The sequence below is a fragment of the Phyllopteryx taeniolatus genome, chromosome 18 (genome assembly GCF_024500385.1).
Source record: "Phyllopteryx taeniolatus isolate TA_2022b chromosome 18, UOR_Ptae_1.2, whole genome shotgun sequence".
Taxonomy (NCBI): Eukaryota; Metazoa; Chordata; class Actinopteri; order Syngnathiformes; family Syngnathidae; genus Phyllopteryx; species Phyllopteryx taeniolatus.
The window spans coordinates 11,945,540-11,971,053 of NC_084519.1; the positions used below are offsets into that span (position 1 = coordinate 11,945,540).

A 25,514-nucleotide genomic window follows, 5' to 3' on the forward strand; every position below is an offset into this window, starting at 1 on the left:
AAAGTAGACTTTTTTTTTTTTTATTACTGAATAAAAGGTCAAATAACATTTGGAATAAAATACATGAGATGTGTTAACACTGTTTAAGTTTATTAAAAAACGGGTAAACTGATTCATTCATTGAAAAGGCAAAACAACCTTGAGCTGTAGTACTGGAAGCGTTTTCTTTCAGAGTTCAAACCTCACTGCTTGTATTATATTGTAGGCAGTAATACATTCTTAAAGAGATCTTTCTACAACGACAAAATTACAAAATTTGAGCAAAAGTGCACATAGTCCTTAAACACTTGTCTTGCTGCGCTGAAGAGTCTTAAATAATTTCCACATCCCACTTTTGCTGTGCTTTATTTGGATCCAGGGTGTTGAGAATCACTTGGTTTTTGTCATAATGAAGCCCGCCTGTAAAAGACAAAACACATACTGTATAACCACATCATCCTGAGCATTGAGAAAAGCCTCATGTATACAGGAATCATTAATTGACCATGTGTGACGCATCTGTGCAGTACTCTGCAAAATCTGACGGCACTAGGATGTAAAATGACCCGAATCTCCAAATTCAACATAACCTGTTCCGTGACTTCCAAGTGATTCCAATTCCAATGAAGTCTTAATCTGTTCCAAACTCACAATGTTGCCATAAATCATAAAGCCTTTAACTGTTTTAAGTCACATTTCAATATTTTAAACTATCATAAAAGTGTGAAGGAATGTTTAAAAACTTAATAATATGAAAAAAAAACCTGAAATAAAGTAAAACCATTATCTTCTTCAAAATGTGTTTTGTGGTTACATGTAAATTGGTTTTGCAGTTTATTTTGTGAATAAATGTACAACTATTTACTGGTGTACTCGCTTAAAATGACGGTAGTTACGACCAATGAAGGTAGTTAGGACCAAGACTTGCAAAGCATGATCAGGTAAGAATAACTTGTATGATAACGTGTCAGTATTTTTTATTCCACAAGATGTCGCTGTGGACAGTGATGCACAAAATTAGAATAGAAGTGACAACTTTCACCCCAGCAAGGTTTGCACAAAAAGCATACATACTGAAATAATAATAATGTCTCAATTTCAAACGATTTTTACTAGCTGTAAAATTTTGGCCTGTTTAGTAACAGCTGGAGACACAGGTTAATTGTACCTTTGATCTGATTGAGCTGCCTATCATTATACATTATATGTCGTTGACATAGGTAGATGACCAAATACATTATTTTTAGTATACAAGTACACTGTCTTGAAATACAAGTGACCCGACTTATGAGTTTTTGGAGATACGAGCCGTCATTCGGCCAATTTTTTGCTTTGATTTATGAACAAAATTGGACTCAATTTATTTATTGCCATTCCGAGTTCAAGTTTACTGTCAAACTAAACATAACACAAACACAATTATACTGTGCATATATAAAACAGTCAAGGAACAAATTAAACTCGCATCCGAGGGCACCATGTTAGTATTTTCAGACCAAACGAGATAATTTTCCGCCGCATACCTGATAATCTGACACCGCACACTGGTTGAAAATAAGTCACATGAGAAATGGCTATTAACAAACCTTAGGATCAATAAACAGAATATTTTAGTAACGCTAATAAGCTTGCCAGCCAGACAAGTTTATTCCATTTAGTGTTCAAGGACATATCTACGGTACAGTTAGGTTTTTGTGAGTTTGAGCATTGTTTTCCCAGTAAGCCTAAAAGCTCACCTTTCACCTCCAAGACCAGATCAGAGGTAGGCATGTAGCGGATGAAGCCCTCAGGGGTGATGCTCCACACATGGTTGTCCACTTCTGGCATGAGGCCCACGCGGCTTCCCGCTATGGTCACACTGCCACTGGGACTCAGGCAGCACTCCTCCAGAAGCTGGAATACACAATGTCCAACCCCCACAGTCAGTGAGATTCTGCAAGCTAAATCACAGTTTTTCCTTTCTTTGGTGGAATCGAAATAAATCCCCCTGGTACCTTGCAGTGGAGATGGCCGCTGCGGTAGACCCAGATCTGCTCAAGGCTGTCAGTCTCCTCGGCCTCTTGAATCCGCAGCAGTTGGACCTCTTCCAGATCGCCAGTCACTGACATCATAAGCCGCGTCTGTCTGTTCCTTAACCGGAAGTGCACGTGCCTCTGCGGGCACGCAATCCGCATAGGGGAATTATTTGAGGAAATATGTTGGTGTGTATACAAATAAAGCAAGAACAGCTTTGAGGAGGGTCCTTTCGTACCTGTAAAAGGGGACGGAGGGATCCAATTTTACTCCACTTGCTAAACTGACGCCAGTCGGGTACCTCGCCGGGTTTGATCAAAATCTGAGCACCCCGATAGTTAATGCCCTCATATAATATCCACCTGACAACACACAAAGTAAACAAAGGTAGATATCAGCAAGCAGTCTGTTTTAATCGTGACCAACTGTTGTTTTTTAACAGATGGATTATTGACATTTGTGATGTGCACATTTTTTAAACTTAGATATGGTATATACAGTAAAAATGACATCCAGTATAATACTGCTGCTGATGTTACAGTAATGTTTCAAACACGCAGAGTAGCTAGTTCATTTCTGTAACGTAGGATTTTTCTTTTTATATATAAAATCCCACTGTCAGAAACTGTGGAGGCTACCAGAATATTTGAATTGTACACCACTTATAGGCACCATTCCGTCAGGGTACAAAACCGAAAGGGAGGTGTTAAAAACGCACCCTGCCAAACTGAACCGAATCGGACCACTTTGGCTTAAACTCGTCTGCCTATTGCGTCGTGAGCAGGAGGAATGTGCCACCGCTGAAAGTTCTCTCACACACTGCGCTTTGTATTTCCTCAACTAGGCTCACACTGATGGTCAAAATCTCACACATCAGCAGCAGATTTCCATCGTCATCATTGTGAGCCTGTGCTATCATGCTCAAAAAGACGCGCTGGCACTGTTTTCCCTCTGCATAAATGACCTCAAACCGCTTCACTGACATTAACACAAAAATTTGACTTCTTTACTTTTTGTAGGACCAAAGTCACTTACATTATAGACATGTACAATACTCCACATTAGTGTGCTGTGAGGGATCAGGTGTTCTGTGAGAAATTGTTCAATTTCACTTAATTGGTCTGAAAATTATATATTGCAGATGTATCTTTAGAGCGTCTGCCTCACAGTTCTGAGGCCCGGGGTTCAATCCCCGGCCCCGCCTGTGTGGAGTTTGCATGTTCTCCCCGTGCCTGCGTGGGTTTTCTCCGGGCACTCCGGTTTCCTCCCACATCCCAAAAATATGCATGAATTGGAGACTCTAAATTGCCCGTAGGTGTGAATGTGAGTGTGAATGGTTGTTTGTTTGTATGTGCCCTGCGATTGGCTGGCAACCAGGTCAGGGTGTACCCCGCCTCCTGCCCGATGATAGCTGGGATAGGCTCCAGCATGCCCGCGACCCTAGTGAGGAGAAGCGGCTCAGAAAATGGATGGATGGATGTATCTTTGTCCATCTATATCTGTGTTGACAAAGTATAGTGACAGGCAGAACAATTAAATGCTCTTTCACGAGATGGCAGAAGCTACAATTAACCTCTATATCTATTGCCATTCGTATAACAATATATTAGCTTCGTGTTGAGCTAAACAGGCCCAGATTTCACAACACACCAAGTAAATTTGTAAGTAAATTGAGACGAGAGTGTTATTATTTCAGTATACTGTAATTATAGTACTTTTTGTGACAATTTTGTTTCGTGGTGTGCCATGAAATCTGTTGTAAAATATAAGCCTTGGCTAATTAAAGGTTGGGAAACACTGGGAATTTTTAGGTTAAACAGCAGCTGCAGATCACGATGTATCTTCAGTAGAGTATTGCTGAGTTCCCCAGCCTTTAATAAACACATATGGAGAAACAACCATTCACACTCACATCTATGGACAATTTAGAGTTCTCAATGAACATAATGTGCATGTTTTGTGGGAGGAGTAACAAGAACACATCAATCAATGGTATTGTAATGTAAAAAAACCCAAAAAAAACAACAACAACAACAGCAGCTACATTAGGGACTCTTGGGGGTTATGAATAGCATGTGTGTGACAAAAATGGCTTTAAAAGTGTCCACACTGCAGTGAGCTGTCAGATTCACACCAGGCAGAGAACTTGTAGGTGGCTCGGCCGCAGCCTGGATTAGCCGCGCAGTGATGATGACGAATGTACTCACATGCCCCCCTCCGCCAGCACTGACTGGACCCGAGCGCAGCCCTCAGCCAGCTGAAGGTTGACACATCCGTCCGTCAGCACCACCCTCTTTCCACGCAGACCGCAACGCTCGAAAAGAACGATGGAAGGCTGAGAAAACTCCTGCCAAGAGGGAGAGAAGGATTTTAAAAAAAATAAAATAAATAAAACAATGGGTGTAGCACTGTCGGCCATGCAAAGTCAAATTGAGATTTTTGGAATGTTACCATGGAAACAGACAACACTCAGACCTTTGTACCGACTCAGTGCTGTTTTGTCTGTCACATGGCTGACTTAAAAGCCTCGAAGCAGAACATTTCTTACACTTATTAGTGCCACATAGAATTTTTTTCTGTTTAAAAAAAAAAAAAAAAAAAAAAAAAGTTCTGTATTAATTTTCACTTATTGTCGCTGAGCTATCACCTTGTTTCCAATATACAATGTTGTCTCTTGACCTATTTACATTCAATTCGCATTAGATGTGTGCAAAAACAAATAATCATGATGTATCGTTTACGGTACAGTAACAAAATGCCATGTATGTGCACTAGCAATTTTAATATTGTGTTAATATTATGACAAAAAAATGATATTTGATTTTATTTATTTTATTGGACAGTTAATATTCACAAAACTGAAACATTTTGGTATTTATATTACCTTGTGAATAGCTGACCTGATTAAGTGATGTATTTTTTTAAACTTTGTTTTTAATGTTACACACTGATGATGTGCAATTTACGCTCTGACCCATGTCTTTAAACACACCACAAACCCGAAAGTAAAGTTTCCTCTGACCACTTCAAATTAATTATTGTACTGTAAACTGTTGTTGTATTTTTGGCATACCATACCAAGTACATACTGTATGTTTAACATATTCATCCATTTTCATTACCGCTTATCCTCACTAGGGTCGTGGGTGTGCTGGCGCCTATCCCAGCTAGCTTCGGGCGGACGGCGGGGTACACCGTGAACTGGTCGCCAGCCAATCGCAGGGCACACAGAAAGAACCATTCGCACTCGTACATCGGTTTACTCTTTTATTTTTTGTAATTTTTTTTTATATTATTGTGCAATTGCTGCATTATAGCAATATCATAAAAGAACTTAAAAAATGATATGCTACAAACATTACATTGCAGCGTAAATATGTTGTAACTTTAGGCTTGTCCCTTATACAGGCACATGTCTCAACAAATTAAAATATTCAGTAAATAAATAATCAATTTTTTTTTAATGTAGAAATAAGGTAGGAATTAGTCTTCTGAAAAGTATTTTTTATGTGGTTAATGAATTTATGTAATATGAGTTACACTTTTTCTACTGAAATTATCTTTTCTAGGATATACTAATTTATTGAGCTATACCTTTAATTTTGATACATATGTCAGTTGTTAATGCTAATGTAGGTGAATGCACAATGAGTCTTTGTGGTCCATCATTTAAAATTTGGAAGTCCAGCATATGTGAGGTAATCAACTTACAAAGCCGACAGTCTGTACTGAAAGAATGGCGGCGCTCGCGTTGACGCAACCCATCGCCCCCACGTCCTGGTAGTTCCCCTCCTCCAGTAGATACATCTTGCCTGTGAAGTCTTGGCCTTCGAACGCCAGCCAGCTAATGGACATTATTAACACAAAGCTCAAATTAACTAAACAAAGGCGCTAATTGAAGCGATGTAATGTTTATATTTTAAAATGCTCACCTTCCCACCAGGACCTTGCAGGAGGCCACAGAGAAGCCTTGCTCCAGGGTCGCCACACTGTCCTCCAAAGTGAGAACGGTGCCTTGAAAACTTGGCTCGGAGAAAAGCTGTACCTGAGTCATGAGTAAGCATGAATCATCCACTGAGAGCCCCTCTCAAGTTTCTCAGCTAAATAAATAAGTGCCACCTACCTTGAACTTGGCCACGTTCTCAAAATCGTCCTGAAATACAACAACAAGAGTTGTCTCACTGCTTCGTATCATCGTCAATCATATAACTTTTCTTGTGATTTTCACTGCAAAACAATAGACTTTGAGACTCATCATCATGTGGTTTAGAGAGAGACCGTAAAAAAAAAAAAAAAAAAAAAACACGATGATGATGAGTCATCTAGAGCATCAGACAAGTATTTTCCTCATTTAGTGGGCATTTCATTTGTTCTGGAGTTTTCTGCGTCACATGCTTCCACAGTGGATCAACATATTGTACAGAAGTATCAGTTCCCCGTATCAAGTGAGGACACCAGTGTGACTTGTCACACACACTGAATATCAACGTCACTGAAACGGCCAAATATCAGGATTCCATTATCGCTTACAGTGTATAATAGCCAGCTATTTTCTATTGGGCTTGTCCTTGATGGGGTACACCCTAGACCGGTCGCCAGTTAATCACAGGGCACATAAAGACAAACAACCATTCACACTCACATTCACCACGACGCACCAGTTCGAGTGCAGGTGTCAAACTCAAAGCCTGGGGGCCAGATTCAGCCCCCAACATAATTTTATGTGGCTCAAACTTCATGTTTGTTGGTAAAAACTGTCTTTAAATTGCTCAGGGTCTTTTCATACTGTTAAAATATTAAAAGTGTTTTTTTTTTAAGTTTATTCCAAATACACACTCATAGTCAGTACAAAGCCAATGACAAAACTACATGAAAATAGCATAGCTAAGAACAGCTAAAATTGAAAAGAAACAAAGTATCACATAATCTGCCACGGAGGGACGAACAATAAAATCTGTACCAAAATTGTATCATGTTGAGATATTTCAAACTTTTTACCTTACGAAACCCCATTTGAAAATTTAATTGATTCTGATTACAAACTAGTTATCCGTCATTTAGTTATGAATATGTAATTGTATGGTAAGGTGATAAACATTTACAGTGAATCCGCACTGTTGGCTGAGAATAGGGAAGAGGCTTGTAACCTGCGGATAATTGATACTCCCCCTAAAAAGTGTTTGCAATTGCCTCTGGATGCCACAAAATATTGGAAAAGCACTACTTATGTCTAAAGTAAACACCTCAATGCACTTCAACATAAACCCTTGACACCAAGATGTCACCAGATGGCGCCAAAGCAATTCTGCTTTGATCTCAGCACAAAAACGGCGAATAGGTGAGTTTTTCAGCTAATAGAAGATAAAAAAATAATAATAATGCCAATCTGAGTATTTGCGAGGGTTCACTGTATATGGTTTCACAGTCATAATGGTCCCCTGAGCAAAACTATAACTAGAATGTGGTCAATTGCAGAGCACAAATATACAACAAAAACAACCATTGGACAATTTAGTCTTGCGTTAATCTAATATGCATGTTTTTGAGACGTGAAGCCTGAATAAGCACATAAAACCCACGCAAGCACAGGGAGAACATTCGCAATTCACCCGGGAAGGCCTGAGCTGTGATATGAACCAACAACCTTCGAACTGAAAGGCTTTGCTGCCCCACATCCAGTATAATATTCATATTAAACAACTTTAAAACATTTAAACAACACAATGATATAGCACTGTATATATGTAAGTATGTCTAAGGTTAATAGTAAGCTAATATATGTACAATTAGTGAGAATAGTCGTATTTAAACAAAATAATCATTCATTCATTTTCTACCACTAATCACGTTCAGGGTCACATCTTAACTGTCGAGAATTTAAATTTACGCGCCAAGCGAAGTCTTGAAATGCACCACAAACCCGGAAGTGGGTTTTCGCCAGCGCTCCCCAAAACACGCGATATTGCTGAAGAGCAGCACCAAGTAACGTTTAAACGACAATGTCTACAACGTCCGGAGACGGAGAGGAAAAGGGTAAGACAACGAACGGTTCTGAAAATAATATGTCCCCGGTTGTTTTAGCGCAACATTGCGTGTCCGTATGTAAGAGCATTTATTACGTACACATGCGCAACCTAATGGAGTCCAGCAAAAATAGTTGTCACACTATAATTATGCTCCGTTTTGATTGACAACGTCAGATAGTTAGTAATTTTAACAATATGTTTAGTGTACTGTAAAACTACACTGCACAAGCACATTTTGTTAGCTGCCTTACCAGCACAACGGGCATTGCTGAGGCAATCCGGTCCCGTAGCGCCCCCCAGTCTTCCGGGCTTCCGTACAAGCCCTTTTCCAGGATGTAGCACTCTCCACAAAAGCCAGGCTCTTCAAACACCACCCAGCTAAGAAAGAAATTAACAACTGTCATTTTGTTCCTAGGTAGTGGAGAAATTATTTTCCACTTAATGTGAGGCCACTGGATTGGCAGTTGACTAAATTTCCTTGTTTGAAAACAATACATTTGGCCTCAACTGCTTCAAGGCAGGCATAATCAACAATCAATCCCATGCATTCAACCTCATTTTAGCACTCAAATATTTGACAAAGTGAGTTATGCCCGTCACTTGTCACCAACAAAGAAAACTCAACGACCCACATTTATATTTGTTTTTTAAGTGTTTATTTGACTATTCATTCAGTATTTATGAGTTCTATAATTGTGACGTGACAGCGGTAGTATTAACAGGTAGATTAATTTGGGTGAGTCCCAAGTGAAGGTTGCATTTATTACAAGTCAAATGTTCTTGGTTAGAATCCAGGTAGTAGCCACCTCCCCATTTATTTTTCCTCTTGGCAAATGTTTGGAGTCTGTACTTTATGGACGCCTCATTTGCTTTCAACACAAGCGAGGGCTTTGTTTGCTTTTATGAGGCTTCTGTGCTTGCTAGCATACAAGACTAGTCACGCGCAGACACCACAAATAAGCGTGGTATGACAAAGGCGTGCCCTTGCGACCCAAAGACACACTATCACCGCGTCGAGGGTAAACGTTTGGTGTTGTAAGAGTCCTGCTCCGTGCAAGAGACCCTAATGTTCTACATTAGTTTCATGTTTACCCTCACTGGGTAGACGGGAATCTCCGTTGCATGATCAGAATGCCTATTGCATATTTCTTTCTGATTTGTTCTGCAGTCTAGTCATAGCTTAAAAACTAGATTTTCCACTCCACAGCTATCACCATACTGACATTCAGCTCTGTCTAGAGTACAGTTAAAAGACAGTTAATAAAATATCCCTTTCCATAGTAAATGGCAATATTTTTGGAAGTGCTCATTACTGCGGGAAGAACAACGTCCACGACAGAGTTGAATCATGGGCACGTTTTGTTTATTCGCATGGCAAGAGGTTATCATGACAGCACCTTTACACAGACAGGAAGTTGAGGTGTGGCCGACTGAAAAGACATGGCTAACCAACTTGTATTGACATGTTGGCATGGGTGTGGCGCCCGTGATGTTTCCCACAAACCTGCACTGTCCTTGCAAATTACGACAGGAAAACAAGAATTTACTGGAGCTGTAAAGTCAGATAATTGCTAAGCTAAAACACAAGCATGTGTCTTGCACAAAGTATTGAAAGAATGTATACAAGGAAGGTAAAAATGTGTTTTTGTCCTGAAAAAGGACTGACATAATACTTCATCTCTTAATTGATCATTAGAATTGGGAATATTGGTCGAGTGTGTGGAAATGACGACGATTACGGTAATCATCTCTTGAAGCAATTGAGATTTTTATTTTTTTTTTAAAAGCATAACGACTTTGGATTCTGTCTCGGCTATTTGGCTGAGTAGGACAATGGCAACAAACCAAGCACAGAACATTCAGAGAGAGTGTAATCTCATTACATTTATATACTGCAAGAAGAACAATTAATTGATTATTTCTCTCTCATAGTTGATCAAGGAATTTTACTGAATTGCTCTTGTAGTCACAAAAGATTTAGAAAGTCTACTTACATGCCACTGATGACATCAACAGACTGCGTCTTAGTGCCGTAACCGGTGTCATCCATGTTGATGATGGGCATGATTAGGTCGATGTTGACCCCTCGGTCGCTGAAATCTTTGTTACTGAACATTTTGAGGTGCGGTGAGATGAAATCCTGTGGCAGATGTAAAAAGACATTTTTTATTTCTTTATTTTTTGTTATATTCCTGGCAAATGTTGTCAATTAGGGAAACCTTAACATTTATAGTTCTCATTCTCTGATCTGAATTAGTTATGGGATTGTTAACTTGTTTTTTCCCCTGCGGGTTTGTTGTCTTTTCATTTGGTAAAAAGAATCCAAGCAAACAAAAATACATCAACGCAAGTCAGAAGTTTGGATTTTTTTCTCTCATTTGTCACAAAATGTAAACAGCAAAGAATATCAAGTGATAGTTGGATCAGATCAAGGTCGGATAGTTAGTCAGATAGGTTATAGTGCAATTTTAGCTAATCCTGAAAGCCAAGGGGGCCTGAATATACATTTTCTTTCTGGTACTCACAGCCAGGATGGGTCGCAGTGACAGTATCGGCCCTGAGCCTCCCCAGTCGCTACAGTCCAGGTATTCTCCTTCCTCCAGCATGTACTGCTGGCCTTCAAACCCTTCCTCGTTGTAGCCGACCCAGCTGAAAGTCAATTTTTGCGATGGATTTTTGATTGATGGCTGTTTGTCTGAAGATGCAAACTGTGGTGACCAAAATATCACCTAAAGAGCAAAAACTCACAATCCTCCGATTATCTTCAAAGAACCCACAGACTTCACCTTGCGAGTGTCAGCGTTTGTTTCATCTCCTTCACAAAAGCTGAAAACATCACTGTCGATTTCCAAATAGGAACCTTCCAGTCCAGGCTTCTCGAACACCAAAGCCTGGCAGAGCAACAAGGAAAATCTTTTTGGGAGATGCAAAGTTGACACATTATACATGTAGGTTAATGACATTAGATGGTACTTTGTTTTGTTACCCAACTACGACAATATTTTGGTCCCTCAGTTTGTGGTCGTATTTTACTTGGCGCCATTATTGATTTGTTGGTTGAAACAAAATATTTGTAGTTTCTACAGTATATACAAATCATAGGCATTATTTCCAAAATGATTTTGCAATTGAAGAGCATGAGGATTAAATAAGGTCATCTGAAAGAGTGAATGCCTTTTAACCATGAACATACCTGTAAGTCAGAATGCAATGTCAAAAAATGTCCTTGCATATATGATCTGTTATGAATTTCATCCAAGTATCAATTTGCTGAATCCTCTTTTAAAATGTTGCATAAAGGAAATTACTGCACAGTGAGCCAAGAGGAGTCTCAAGTAAGACTCCTATCACTCAACTAAAACGTGCAAACAAAACAGTGTATTGGACCTGCCTTACCTTAACTTCATTTGGATTCTCCACTTTAAAACCACCCTGAAACAAACAGAACATTAACATTCACAATGTTTAGTGGATTCAGCTCATTAATACCTTGACTGTCTTTAAAGGGGTGTTCACACAATGTAGCCTGAAATTAGGAACTCACTTATGTTTGAAAGTTATAGCCATAGCACAATATGCAATTTCTTGTCTATTACTACGCCAGTTCTTTGATGCTCCTCGCAATGCAAAATGCTTACTTGGAAATGCTACAAACCATTTTAAGGGGTTTGAGAGATCCCACAAACGGCGACTGGAAGCCCCAGGCCTCAGGAACAGGGTACACTCCTGTTTCTAGAACAGCGAGCATTCCCTGGAACCCTGGATCACTGAACACCAGCCACCTGAGAGCAGGGAAAAAATACTTGTGTTGGCTCTTTGCCTGATCATTAAATCAAAAGATCCATTATTATCCATGAAGTGCAACTCGGAAGACAGAAACAGCAGAGCGAAAACTGTGTAGTGCAGCTGTTATCTGGCATTCTGGTCCAGATGGACACTGATATTTGTAATTATTTTGTTTGTTAAGAATTTCTTTTGGCAGAATAGCTTTAACAGGTTGTGGAAAATTACAACAATATGGAGTGTAACTAATAAATATACTTTATATTAGGGCTGAAACATTCATTGCATCTGCAATACCGCAAAGTGATGACATGCATTTTTGGAATCATAAGGTACGTGTTACTACCGAATAAGAGTGACTCATTACTCAGCTTTCAAAATATCACATTCTTAAAAAGGTGAAACATTTACAATCGATTTCAAAATTCACTTAAGCAGAATGCTAGTTTCATCAAACTGACTGCCTTAAAACATAACCTCCCTCTTGATTAAAGTAAAACATTTAAATCCATTTTTTAATTCTTAAAGAAAAAAAAAAAAAGACAGCCAATGGAAGAGTAACGTATCTGATGTTCTGGTCATATTAGAATTGTTCATTACAAACCCTCAGGATAAAATTAATATATTGCATATTGACTACTAAAATGTAAATATTGAAATAAATTGTGGTTGCATCGTTTTCAGAAATCATTCAGCGCTACTTCATATAATCTTTTGGGAGCATCCCTGTAGGCACCAACGTTGTTGTTTGCCATCCAACTATTTCCCAGACTACTACTTTTCTCCAGGCTTTGATGTTTTTTTTGTTTGGATACAAATTTGGATTAGGATTTTTTTTCAAGCACCATTCGTTCCTCTCATTTGGGAAAACAAAAATAGAAAAAAATCTGAAATTATTACATTTCTATCAGTTGCTAAATCTAATCTACAAAAACAAACTGTCATTAACTTCTTTTGGGTGTTGGCCACAAAATGTGCCATGTGTCTGACTCACTCACGTGGTTAAACATTCTATCCTTTCACTGCCACACCTTTTGTGTGTAACTCTCATTCCACCTCCTCGCCTTCCAACAAGTAACTAACCCTCCTCAACCACCGCCGTGAGCACACGCCTCCTGTCTTCTAACAGGCATCAGCACGACAGACATTCTTGCGCATGCACCAGTGAGTGTTAAGCGACGACAAAGAATGAGGAAGCCAGTGACGACTAGGATCCTTTTGTCTCACATTACGAGCGTCCAGTTGATCGCAGCGTACAAGTCTTCCAACACCTACTCTATTCAAAGCAACAACAAAAAAACATCTTAAGTCTAAGAATAAATTGTGCCTTGGAAAAGACACATTTTATTTACTTTGTTGATTTGTTTACTGTTACAATCTCAATGCGAGAACTATGCAAGTTTATTTGGTTGTTGGAAGCCTGGTCAATATAAACTCACTGCACCAGGGGCTCAACTACTGATCTAACTACTTGGATCTGAGCTGCTTACACCCCGGAGTGAACTTGGATGGAAGCGGTGCTCAGTGGGATGCCAAATGAGCCAGTCTCTATGGCGTCATCATGGTAAGGTGTCACTCTACCGTGGCCTTCTGGTTCTGTGAACAGATCAATATGAGGGGTGCTGTAATCCTGCAGAGAAAGATGGAACAAAACAGCAATTATCAGCGGTGGCCCATGTTCCGTATCTTAAATGATGCCTGGGAACTACAACCCCAATTCCAATAAAGTTGGCACGTTGTGTTAAACATAAATAAAAACAGAATACAATGATTTGCAAATCATGTTCAACCTATAATTCATTGAATACATTACAAAGACAATATATTTAATATTCAAACTGATAAACCTTATTGTTTTTAGCAAATAATCATTAACTTAGAATTTTACGGCTGCAATATGTTCCAAAAAAGCTGGGACAGGTGGCAAAAAAATATAAAAGGAGCTTCCCTGAATTGCTTGCTTACAAATCTGTGAAGGCACCATTAATGCTGAAATGTACATACAGGTTTTGGAGAAACATATGCTGCCATCCAAGCAACGTCTTTTTCATGGACGCCCCTGCTTATTTCAGCAAGACAATGCCAAACCACATTCTACACGTTACTCTTTTTGTTCTTAGTAAAAGAGTGCGGGTACTAGACTGGCCTGCGTGCAGTCCAGACCTGTCTCCCATTGAAAATGTGCGGCACATTATGAAGCGTAAAATACGACAACGGAGACCTCTGACTGTTGAACAGCTCTTTTGGAACGTGTTGCAGCCATAAAATAAAAGTGCCCGCACTATTTTACTACGAAGCCACGTTGTTGCAACACGCGTAGAATGTGGTTTGGCATTCTCTTCCTGAAATAAGCAGGGGCGTCCATGAAAAAGACATTGCGTGGATGGCAACATATGTTTCTCCAAAACCTGTATGTACATTTCAGCATTAATGGTGCCTTCACAGATGTGTAAGCAAGCAATTCAGGGAAGCTCCTTTTATATTTTTTTGCCACCTGTCCCAGCTTTTTTGGAACGTGTTGCAGCCATAAAATTCTAAGTTAATGATTATTTGCTAAAAACAATAAGGTTTATCAGTTTGAACATTCAATGTCTTTGGAGTGTATTCAATTAAATATAGGTTGAACATGATTTGCAAATCATTGTATTCTGTTTTTATTTATGTTTAACACAACGTCCCAACTTCTTGCGAATTGGGGTTGTAGAACTAAGTGACGGAGTCTGTTTTTATATTAAGCTTTCCAGGAACCCGCAGTGAATACAAATGTGACAACATTTTCTATTAGTAATAAGGCTGGGAGCTGTGTGTGGTCATGACAACATATCAAAAAGGTCAGAAGAGGTGGAATTATTTAAGCAGCACACTCACACAGACGGCAAGTCGAATAGAGCCAATCAGCATTGGCGAGGGGTTGTTTAGCTCGGGCTCTGCCCACTCGTTTGCCAATTCGAGGCCCCCCTCCTCCAAGGCGATACAGCGTCCCTGAAAATCCGGCTTCTCGTAGAGGATCCAGCTGTAGGGGGAAAAAGCGCCCTCTCAAATCAGTGGAGAAACGCATGATTTTGTAGTTTGAATTTTGAGGATAAAACACTTTTTGCATTTTCCAATGCAAACCGGTATACTGGATCTTTTATAACAACTTTTTGTTTTTACTGGGTTGACTGGGATCTTGGCCACTTTCTTTATTGGTTGCCTCAGGAAATTACTGCAGCTTGCCAGACATGCTGTTTACCACTGTTTGTCTTTATTCTAATTTCTACTCTTAAACTGGAACAAGGCATGTGTTAAGGACATGACAGAGTATAAGCAAACGTATTGCGGTCAAAAAAATACCACAACAATTCCAAAAGAAAATCAGAAACTTCAGACTTTAATTGGGAGCTTGTACGATTAAATATTAGCTGTAGAATAAATGCAGTCTGCATATTTTGACATTGACTGATCCCAGAACCTTCTTCACTCACTGACATACTTATCTCAGCATCTCATCCCTTCAGGCAACACTGGCATCCTAAAAGCATCCAACACGACTAATTGGGGCGGCACAGTTTATATTTGGTTTGATTCGACATGCCAAAAGAATCTAAGCTGACTACAATTTACCATCCTCGTATGACCTTCACAGATATGATACTTGAGAACTGCAGGTGAGTCGCATCCTCCACATCCCTGTAGAGCTCATAGACTTGCCCGCTGAACTGAGGTTCCTGAAACAATACGATCTGTGGAAAGACATGAGAGGTCAGGTAAAATACACTGCAGTAAATTGCAGTTCACGCTAGTAGGAGAATATGTACAGCTTTTGTTTATTGAACTGAAGTCTAGTCGTATGCGCATGGTTACAAAACCAAGGGTACAATCCATGTAAGGCAGAACCAAGGTATAATATTTTGAGTTCATATGCCAACACTGTGCTAAATACATTATACTGATTCTGTGTTCCGGAGTACTGGGAAGTCAGAAATGTCTGACCTCAAACTCTGAAACTCCACTCAGCCTTGAATACCTTCTTGCTAAATTTTGGAATACAGATGTACCTCCTTTCTGCAGAGATGCAGAGCTCTCACACTGACGGCATCCATAAAGACTTGATAAATTCTGGATTATGTCCGTTGTCACCATTTAGCAAAACCAATTCTGCAAGGAAAATTATCTGTAGATCACATCTTTTTTGGTGATATGAATTTTCAAAAGGCAAAATAAGTGTAGGTTTGGTGTCAAAAACATTTTACAGTCGACTTGTCTCTTCACAAACAAAGCAAACAAATCTTATCACAGTCATCATCCATGTTTGACTTGAATATTTTGAGCTTGGACCTCATATGCAAAGTAGCGACATTTCCAACTTCCCAGCAGTTTCAAATGCAGCACGAAAGCTCATTCTGTTCTAATGCCACATCCTGCACAAGTTAGCAATGACTAAATTAAGTAACAAAAACCCACAGAGAGTTCAGACTTCCACACCAACTTCACCAAACCAAGAATTTGTCATTTGCTAGGTTGATATATCAACAAGTGTACCGGGAAAGCTGCAAAAAAAAAAAAAAAAGTAAAAATCCTCACCAATGAAAACATAACCTTTCTGGCAGACACAAATAAATATGTGGCCAAAATAGTTTCACTTAATTTGTAATGAAGTATCTCATGTTCATCAGTGCACTGGGAGACCTGATTTTCATGACAGTAATCACATCCAGCTTTGCAGCAAAATGTTCTTTTGAATGTATTTATACCCGCTAGTACAACATATCAAAAGCAGATGTTTTCACTTCACAGCAAGTCAGTCTTTCCAGAGTTTCCTCCAATCTCAGTACAGTTGCATGTGGACAGCATTGCAAGTACTGTACCTTTCCAGGTCGCTTATGAAATCCCTTTGCAGTCCTCGCCTAGGAGGTAAACGCACAAAGGTATTAACATGACACAGTGTGTGGAGAATGACAAATATCTGCAAGAGAGGCCGGTCTGCATTTCTTTGTGCCACATTGATTGTCCTAACCTTTTCATTCTACTGCCCGGGACACGTGGGTTTACTTTAGTTTGTTTATGGATTAGTTTCAGTTGACTCAGTTTAGGTGACTTCTGTGAAACTGAATTACAACGTATAATCATAAAAGGCAGTGTTGACGAGGTGAATAAGTGCTTGAAGTATAGCAATCTGATGGGGAAATTCTACGCTTGTGCTTGGTGAAAGCAATATGTTGACAAGGCCTTTACAACATTTAACGGGGTTGTTCACATTATCACACAGATCTTGAAATGCAAATTATTGTGAGCTGTAGGCAACTGCACAGTGTCTTCTTTGTCAGTACCCAAAAGGCATCCCCCTGGACAATAGATCCGCTGTTTGTGTAAATAGAGAAGCTTATGTTGCAACTAATGATGACTCTTGACACAAGAACTAAATGATGAAATGGTGTAGCTTTGCCATGTACAAATTGTAATTGCTTTAATGCTCATCTTACAGTGTCACGTGAAACAAAACAAATGCATGTACCCAGATTTCTTCTAAAATGTCTGATTTAGTGCTTCACAACAAAGATGGCGTGTGTGGCATACTTACATGATTAGTATGCATCCTCTGAGTCAGAGGCTGCTTAAACTCTGAATGTGCTGGGCAAATTTGAGGTGAATTTCCATTTCCAAAAGATGAAGGCACAGTATTAGGGAGGTTCAAACTTGGTTTTACAATCAGATCAGCTTCAGGAACAGAAGTTGGAGTTGACATTTTTGCAGTAACCTAATGAATAAACAACAGTCACTATTCCAAACATTTTGTTGTCTATAATGAACCTTAAAATGTTTTATGTGGAGAACGCCATTGATTCTTCAGATTAATTTAAAATAGCATAGAAAAACGAACCTCTGCTTTCATTTCCGGCTGTCCCTGCGTGTTCTGCCCGGTTTTTGCCGGTTCCCGAGGGAGGTACTTCTCTAAATAGTCAGGCAGCTTGATGTCATTAAAGGAGGGAAATGGAGGCCCTGAGTCACTGACCACAGCCTCTGTAGGCTGGATTTGGTCTCTCCATTGCGTGGTAAAATTTTCAGCAAATGAACTGGTGGTTGTCGGAATAGGCGAGGTTGGCTCTGATGAACTGACTTGGGGCGATATATCCTTAGAGTTGGTAATTTCTGACAGTGCCTGAACCCCATTTCTTCCCCCCCTGGCGCTGGGGGTGGTGAGACTGCTAAGTATGCAGCTTCCCTCTAAGCGAGACTTCACAATAATATGATCATCTTTTTCCTCCTTGCTGCCCTCCTCATCTTTCTTAGGGGTCTTGTCTTTTAGATGAGACGAACAATCCAGACTACTGATCAAACGACACCTATTCACTATACTTACCCTAGTAGGCTTAGCACCACTTTTGGTTTCTGGGGTTTGAAGTTTAGCTAATAAGCTTGGGCTTGTGTCAAAGGACCGATTTTTCTTCCTGAGGCCAAATTTAAACTCCTCTGGGTCGAACGTCTTCTCAAAGTGGTCTTCCTTGATGGCTGGCATTGCAAATGGGGGCTGAGGTGGCCGGAGTGGGTTGTGTTTACGAGGTGGTAGGGAAAAGGGAGCACAAAGCTTCTGGATCTTCTCAATAAAATTTTCATCATCTAGATCGTCATTGTCCAGAAGATTGCTCTCACTGACAGAAGCACTCAGCTTGGGCCCAGGGAGTTTAAGTCTCTGTTTCGGAAAGTCCACATCAAGCCAACTTGATGGAGCATCCTGTTGAAATGAAGAATCATCTCTGCTTAGTCCTCGTGGAGAATGCAGCCTCTTAGGGGATGACTGCTGGACTGAGTCTGAATTCATCTTTTTAGCCTTTGGGGAAGTTGATACTTTAGTGGCTGGACTCTGCTTGTTACTGACTGGTTCATTTTTAACTGTGTCCAATTGTGAAGGAAGCTCACTGTTAACACTGGGGGGAAGCTCAATAATCCCTGGCGAATCAATCCCTTTCTTGTCTGTCTTCTCTTTAACAATAACTGTGGTGGTGGAAAGGGTGCTGCAAGAAGAGCTCTGTGTTTTTTTGTCTGAGCCCTTTAATGAAGTCAGATCACTTGTGCTCACTGTATTATTTAGTTCCTCAAACTGCGGGTGACTTGGTTTTGTTATAGGGTCTTTAACATCCGCTGTCTCTAAGTTTGCTTTTGAGCTTTGAGTCTCATTGTCCTGGCTTTTCTCCTCATTGTTTTGAACAGAAATACGAGGAGACTCTTTAACTGTTACCATATTGTCAGTCCGTGCACTTATCAGCACAGGGGGGTCATGAGAGACTCTTGCAGTCTCTTGCTCAGCCTTTGCACTGACAAATTCAGCACCACTGCCTTCATGTTTGTTTGAGGGCTTACCGAGAGACCCCTCAAGTTTTTCCACAGGTGCAAAATCAGGTTGTGGTTCTGTTATAGTCACTGGTAGCTTATGTTCTATTTTGACCTCATCTAAAGATTTGGTTGGCATCTCAGACACATGTGTCACTGTTTCTTCCTTGGAAAACTCTTGAACACTCCTTTTTCCAGTCTCCTGAGGGACAACAGTAACCTTAGCCATCGCTGGATTTGTAGCAATTGTTTGATTGACAGTTAGTATTGAAGTAGGGAGGTTTGAGATTTCTTGAGTATTATCTAACTCTGCTTTATTAGCATCTTCAATAGGCCTTGTTTCCTCTTTTCTCTTGGTCTGATTTTTCTGATTATCCATTGCAGCACTTTGCTCTATCCCTGAATTTTCTTGTTTACTCTGCAAAATTGTGTTTTTCATTTGAGTTTGTGTTGTGTCTGAATAGATACACTTTTCTGGGGTTTGTTTGTCTTTTTCCTCAGTCTGGTTGTTATTGTTACCCTGTGGGCTTTCGAATTTAGCACCATCTTTAGTCTCACTCTGACTTGTTGGCTTTGGGCCCATGTTTCGGTGTGGCTGTGCATATTCGGTGTCTTTTTTACCAGGCCAGGTTGATTGTGGTCTTTTTGTTGGTAAACGCTGCATTGGTGCTTCCATGTCTAATTTTGGACATTTAGCAGGTGGGTCCTGCATCACTGGGGGAGGCTGCTCAATATGCTGTGCAACTGACTGTGAGAGGGAAGACGATTTGTCCTCGGCAGAATTTTTGATCTCCAGTTTGGGTGACAGAAATTCTCTCTCTGCCTTTTCCTCCTTTTGGGCTGAACTAACGCAAACCTTGTCAATATGTTTCTTTGTTCTCCTGTTAGAAGCAGCAGTATCAGGTTCATCTTTGTTGACGGATATTGGTTCAGGTAATGCCTCCACTCTGTTGATGAGTTTATCAATGTCTTGACGTCTCCTCATCATAAACTGTTTATCGGAAATGTCAGATTCTTTTGTAAATGTACGTTTATTGGATACAATTTTATCTACTTCATCAGGTGGTAGAAAAACTGCATCATAAACCTGTGTCTTTACAGAAGTGGCCTCTGGCTTACTTGAAATTGGCTCGCGTTCCCGATTTTCGCTAACTGGACTGGTTGCCTCCTTGCTTTTTCTTCGCTTAGAGCGAAACCCTGATCTGCTAAGGGCTTTGGACCGTGGACTTATATTATTGGTCAGCTCTGCGTTATCACCTGTGCCTTTCGTTGTAACACTTGATTCTACACTGTTAGATTTCATACCCTGATCTGCTGCCTTTGAGGTCTGTGTCCCATGTTGTTCTAGAGGTGTGGAACCTTTCAACTCCACAGCAGTCGTATCCTGTCCATCTGGTTTTAGTTTTATCCCTGTCATTGCTTTAGTATCCAGTTTACCTTGACTGTCGGGTTTTGATGACTTTGATGCAGTGGTTGCCACAGATGTGGTGGATTTTGTTGTAATTCCTGTCTTGGCTGACATTTGAGGCAGCATTGATCTAGGAAATTTCTTTGAATCCACTGTAAAGTTCCTTGCTCTCTCTTTAACTGTCACTGTAATCTCATTTTGGAGCTGCGCAGGGCTGGAACCCACAGTGCCATATCGCTCAGCTGATTTTGACCTCTGTGTGGGTGACAAAAATTCAGCTTCGAACTTCCCAGTAGTATTCCTAGCAGGAGAGACATCAGCGCTCCTAGGATTTTGGAAGGTTCTTTTGAGGCCCGCCACAGCTCCCTGGCGCTCAAATAAGTTGATCTTATCTGCAATTCGGCCAACGACTGGCTTCTCCTCGAGTTTCTTTAGTTCTTGCTGCCTGCGTATGATAAGAAAATTCACATTTTAACAGAAAACATGCACATGTCAGAGTTTAGAAACATTTAAAATTGAAATTTTGACAAATATATATGCAATGTTTTGACAGTGACTTTGCGTGTCGAAAGTATTTGTTCACGTTCGTGTACAGCACTTGGTTTCAGCTGTGTTTTTTTCCCCAAGTGCTCTATAAATAAAGTTGAATAGAGTTTTCAACACAATGTTATGTTAGAAAACTGAGTAGGTTAAATTGTTTCCACACCCATAGTATACTGTATAACATATATTCCCTGTAAAGAATATTTAAATCACGGTCAAGCTTTTTTTATTATGTAAATGTAATGAGTCATTGTTTAGTTTTACATTCTTGACCAGTTGAATTAAAAACTTACCTTGCATCAGTTTGTGTTTTGGGCCCTTCCTTGGCTTCATTTTTGTCTTGGTCCGGTGCCAACGTAAATTCCAGGTCCACTTCTGCTATACTTTTTTCAGCGTTTAAAGGCACATTTTTTTGAAAAAGTTTCACTTCACTCCGAGAAACCTTAATACTTCTCCGTTTGGACTCTGGAGTCTCTGTCTTCCTCTCCACTTTGTAAAAACTGTTTTCGGACTCCATGCCTGCACTGCCATCAACGACGCATGTAAAACTGGTTTCAGTGACTGCTCTTGAGCCCAGGAATTCGTCTGAATACTTGGGACAGGAAGTCTCATTTTCTCCACCTCCAGGTGAGGCCAGTGAGGTGAGGCTGTGCTTGGAGGAGGAGTCTGACTGCTGCTCTTCACCATGACTCAGTGGACTTTCACCCTGTGGGCTGGTCGTTGAGCTGTCAGATGAAGGGAATCCTTCTCGACCAGATTGGACATTGGGAAGTATTTTTCCCTGAGGGCTGCATGCTCCGTCTCCCTGAGAGTTCTTCCTTGCTTTCTTCTTAGCAGAGTTTTTACGGCCCATGTTGCCAGCCTCTGTTTGCGCTTTGTCTAGTTCAAGCTCCAACTGCCAGTCTTTGTGTAATTTCTGTGACACTCCCTCCTGTGGTACAACCACAGGGTTAAAATTTTCAATTGTGTTTTTGTCTGCTCTTGAACTTGAGCTCTGTGACAACTCTAAACTGGGCGACTTTGGTGATTTCAACTTTGATAAGACTGGTAGTTTTTTCTCAATCGTGGTGCGGATCACTTCCTGTCCTGTCAATGTGTCTTGCCCACAGTGAGTCACACTGGTCTCCTCCAGGTACACATGGAGCCTCCTTCCTGCCTGGGCCTGTGCTGGTTTCTGTCCCATAGGCTGGGTGTTACCCCAGTCAGAGTTCCATACCACACCCTGCTCAGAGGAGGAGGCGGCGGAGAGAGCCGTCAGATGACTGTCAGAATTCCCGCTCACCGAAGTACCATGACTGCCCTCCTCGGCCTGCCCTATTCGCTTCTTTTTGCTGAGTAAAAACTCCTCCTCTTTGGGAGGAGTATCTCTGTTGCTTACAACAGAGCCTTCTCTGTGGGCAGACTGTGCGGTGTCCACTTCTTCAAAGCGGAAAATGTCTCTTGAGGGACCCAGTGGATTGGGATCGGAGCTTTGTTCCTTCTCCTCCTGCTTGGGTTTCCTTGTCTCGGCTTGTATAGATTCCACACAATGCTTTCCCTCCGAGTTGACTGCCTGATCGCAGATGGGGGATGAATTTTCACTGGGACTTTTGGGACTCCTTCCCCTCCATGGAGAGAGCCAGCTCCCGATTCGGCCCAAGACCCCAGGACTCTGCTGTTCCTCTGAGTTCTCAGACTATGGCAAAGAAGACAAATGACTCACTTAAATAGCATTGGAACACAATATTGTAAAAAAATGAAATAAAATAGAAAAACATGCACTTATTTGGAAAGAGCATATAGCGCATACAGTATCAGATGCATTGTCTATGCAAAATTGAAAGCAATGCAAGTTTAGGAGATTTTCTTTTTTCTGTCCAGAGACCATTTTTTTAGTATGGCCATGCATCTCTCGGCATAGAAAGTACATGCAGGAGAGCATATAACCTGTAAGCTTACCGTTGTAAATACCATATCATTCAGACTCTTTATGTAGGTTGTGAACATTTTGGTTTAGAAAATACACTCCTACAGACCATAAAACAAAGACATAACAATAGAAGTGATAAAAGAGCAGAAAATAATCCCAAACAGGATATTTAGCCAGAGCAAAGTGACAGGTCAATCCATAACTTTGTATCCAAGAGCAACTCACCCTTTATCAAACTTCAGTTGTAAACTTTTGCTTCCTCAAGCAACCGATTAGCTGCTGCTAGCGTGTGGAGGCCATGTTTTGTACACTGATGCATAACTGACCGATGAACGTGTCGCATTTTAGTCCATTTGCGAAAGACCCATCCACAACTGTACAAGAACGCCAGAGTGTGGCATGTGAGAAATGCACTGCTGCTGGAAGTTCTGCCCCCTTCCACCTCATTCAGTTGTGTGGCTACGTGATGCCTTCAGTGCGCCTTGTCCCAACGGCTTCCGCAAATCAAACCAGTCAGGTAGCAAACATCATTTTTTATACCCAATCAGCGAGTGAATCACAGTCTTGGCTTATCATTAAGAGTCTAGCGAGGTATGTTTATGTTGAGGAGACAACCACTCTCACTCACACAGAAGTTATCAAGGTACATCAAGATCCTACTTTTGAGGTTGATGCTTGTTTTGTTGTTGTTGTTTGTTAAAGGTACATCTTTTAAAAGATTAATCAATGCTGTATTTTCAATGAAAACTGAATTTTCTTCAAACCCATTTGGCTTTGGACATTATTGACATTTATTCAGTTGGTGTGAAGTGAGCCCCGTGGTGTGGTTTTATGACCAACATTCCGTAATGCCGACTGCAAGAGGGGAAAAAAGTATTACAACTGTAAATATTGTGACTGAAATGTTCACGTGCTGTATTGTTTTTATACAAACACAATAATATGCATTTGTAACAAAGCCCCCACCCACCCAGAAATGTTCCTGTGGTGCCACAAATGTATTATTTGTTGCACTATGTTTATAAAAACAATAAATTCCGATTTTTCTTCCGAGCATTTGAAGGCTGCAAGAGGCAGAACTTTTTTTTTTATTTTACTTTTTCCAATGGAGGAAATGACGCGGCGGGCTGCAGTTTTCCCCTAATGTTGCTCGCTCTTGTTTCATTTGGCGGTTTGACTCCGTCTTTTGGACCAGCACATTTTTAACCCCTTCACCACCGACCACATCTGCTAATGAAACAAACAAAAGCGATTACGCCTTGGGTGTCGGTTTAATGCAAGTTATTTTTTTATTAAGATTTTTTTTAACGAGTCTGACAACCTGAAGACGTTCTGTTAATTATTATTGCACGCCGAGTCGCGTTTACAGTTGAAACATTTGCACAGCTCAGCTTTGGCGACACTGTAAAACAACCGCGATAAGATGGGTTATTCAAGTTGTAAAAAAAAAAGTTGTTACTTAAACGGGGAAGGCGTACGTGCAAAAACGAATATTTCTTCCGCAACCTCCAAAGTCCAACCTCGCCAAGTTGATTCCCTTCCAAACTTACCATGATCACAGTGGTCTCCAGCGAGTGCCCCTCATGGGCTAAACTCTTGCGTCTCCCTGGTTCCCTCAGTGCTTGATGAATATTTAGGAGGCGTCACTCGTCGATGTATCATGTGGAGCGTATATATATATATATATATATATCTTCTTCTTTTTTTTTTTTAAGAGGTAATGAGGGAGCGCAGCTACCGATGGAATCTGGCCAGCCCAGCTCTCGCACCCTCGGGGCGTCTGATCATGGAGCACACACAAACACGCACACACAAAGTTTGTTGTGCCACTATGATAGGACGTAACTAGTTTTCTTCTTTAATTTTTTTTTATTTACTTATTTATTTTTAACTTCATGTCATATGTTCTTCCTGAAAAAAAATAATAAAGACGAGATATCAAACGTCGTCTTCACAGCATTTAAGAAAAAAATAAAATAAAAAAATGTCTCCCCCTGCAGGAGTGATGGTTGAGGCTGGCTCTACTACTAAACAAAAACAAAAAAACGTTAGGGTGGAATTTCAGGATGAACGTCAAATGCACTACAAACTTTACAGGACAGGTGAAATTATTTTGACCTTTTCTAAACTTTTGCACATGTCCCACTGTTCAGTGTTTCAGTAGTTTTTGCACAACTTGCTGCTCTCGAACAAGGACGGTTGTGTAAAAAGTACTGAAACCCTGAACAGTCAGACATGTGCATTCAAAAGTTTAGAGAAGGTCAAATTAAGTTGACCTTTAAAGGTTGTATTGCGTTTTCGGGAAATACTGAAGTTTCACCTGAAATGGAGTGATACCGATATTTGCAAACTTGCTTCTTCTAAGAGGGATTTCTAATATTTTGCCCCACTTATATAGCTAATGGAGGTCAACAAAATGCAAATTGTTCCGAAATGGAAAACGGATGGATGATAGTGCCCAGTGATCGACTGCTGACCAGTCCGAGGCGTAGCCCGCCTCTCTCCTAAAGTCAGCTGGGATAGGCTCCAGCTCACCTGCGACCAT

The 25,514-nt window shown here is 40.5% G+C and overlaps 2 protein-coding genes across 4 annotated transcripts in view; one reads left to right on the plus strand and one right to left on the minus strand.

Moving 5' to 3' along the window:
• Positions 1-69: 69 nt before the first annotated feature.
• LOC133467886 (beta/gamma crystallin domain-containing protein 1-like) lies at positions 70-24,649 on the minus strand. 3 transcript variants are annotated; one of them, XM_061753021.1, is made up of 22 exons: positions 24,520-24,649; positions 21,354-22,735; positions 17,662-20,962; positions 17,362-17,538; positions 16,649-16,687; positions 15,405-15,523; positions 14,670-14,814; positions 13,292-13,431; positions 11,674-11,800; positions 11,415-11,450; positions 10,767-10,909; positions 10,544-10,667; positions 10,013-10,158; positions 8,270-8,396; positions 6,116-6,145; positions 5,925-6,037; positions 5,704-5,836; positions 4,200-4,339; positions 2,231-2,354; positions 1,974-2,132; positions 1,716-1,872; positions 70-399 (listed from the first exon to the last, which is right to left on the minus strand). In XM_061753021.1, the coding sequence occupies exons 1-22, from the start codon at positions 24,520-24,522 to the stop codon at positions 311-313; spliced, it is 6,954 nt and encodes a 2,317-aa protein (XP_061609005.1). In that variant the 5' UTR covers positions 24,523-24,649; the 3' UTR covers positions 70-310. The 3 variants fall into 3 exon arrangements, with proteins under 3 accessions (XP_061609005.1, XP_061609003.1, XP_061609004.1); XM_061753019.1 differs by lacking the exon at positions 24,520-24,649 and adding an exon at positions 22,999-23,067; XM_061753020.1 differs by lacking the exons at positions 16,649-16,687; positions 24,520-24,649 and adding an exon at positions 22,999-23,067.
• Positions 7,897-25,514, plus strand: part of LOC133467889 (protein ripply2-like) — a 29,037-nt gene continuing 11,419 nt past the window's right edge. Inside the window, exon 1 of the mRNA XM_061753027.1 lies at positions 7,897-8,025. The gene's annotated coding sequence lies outside the window, so the exon portion shown is untranslated. The remainder of the gene's footprint in view (positions 8,026-25,514) is intronic.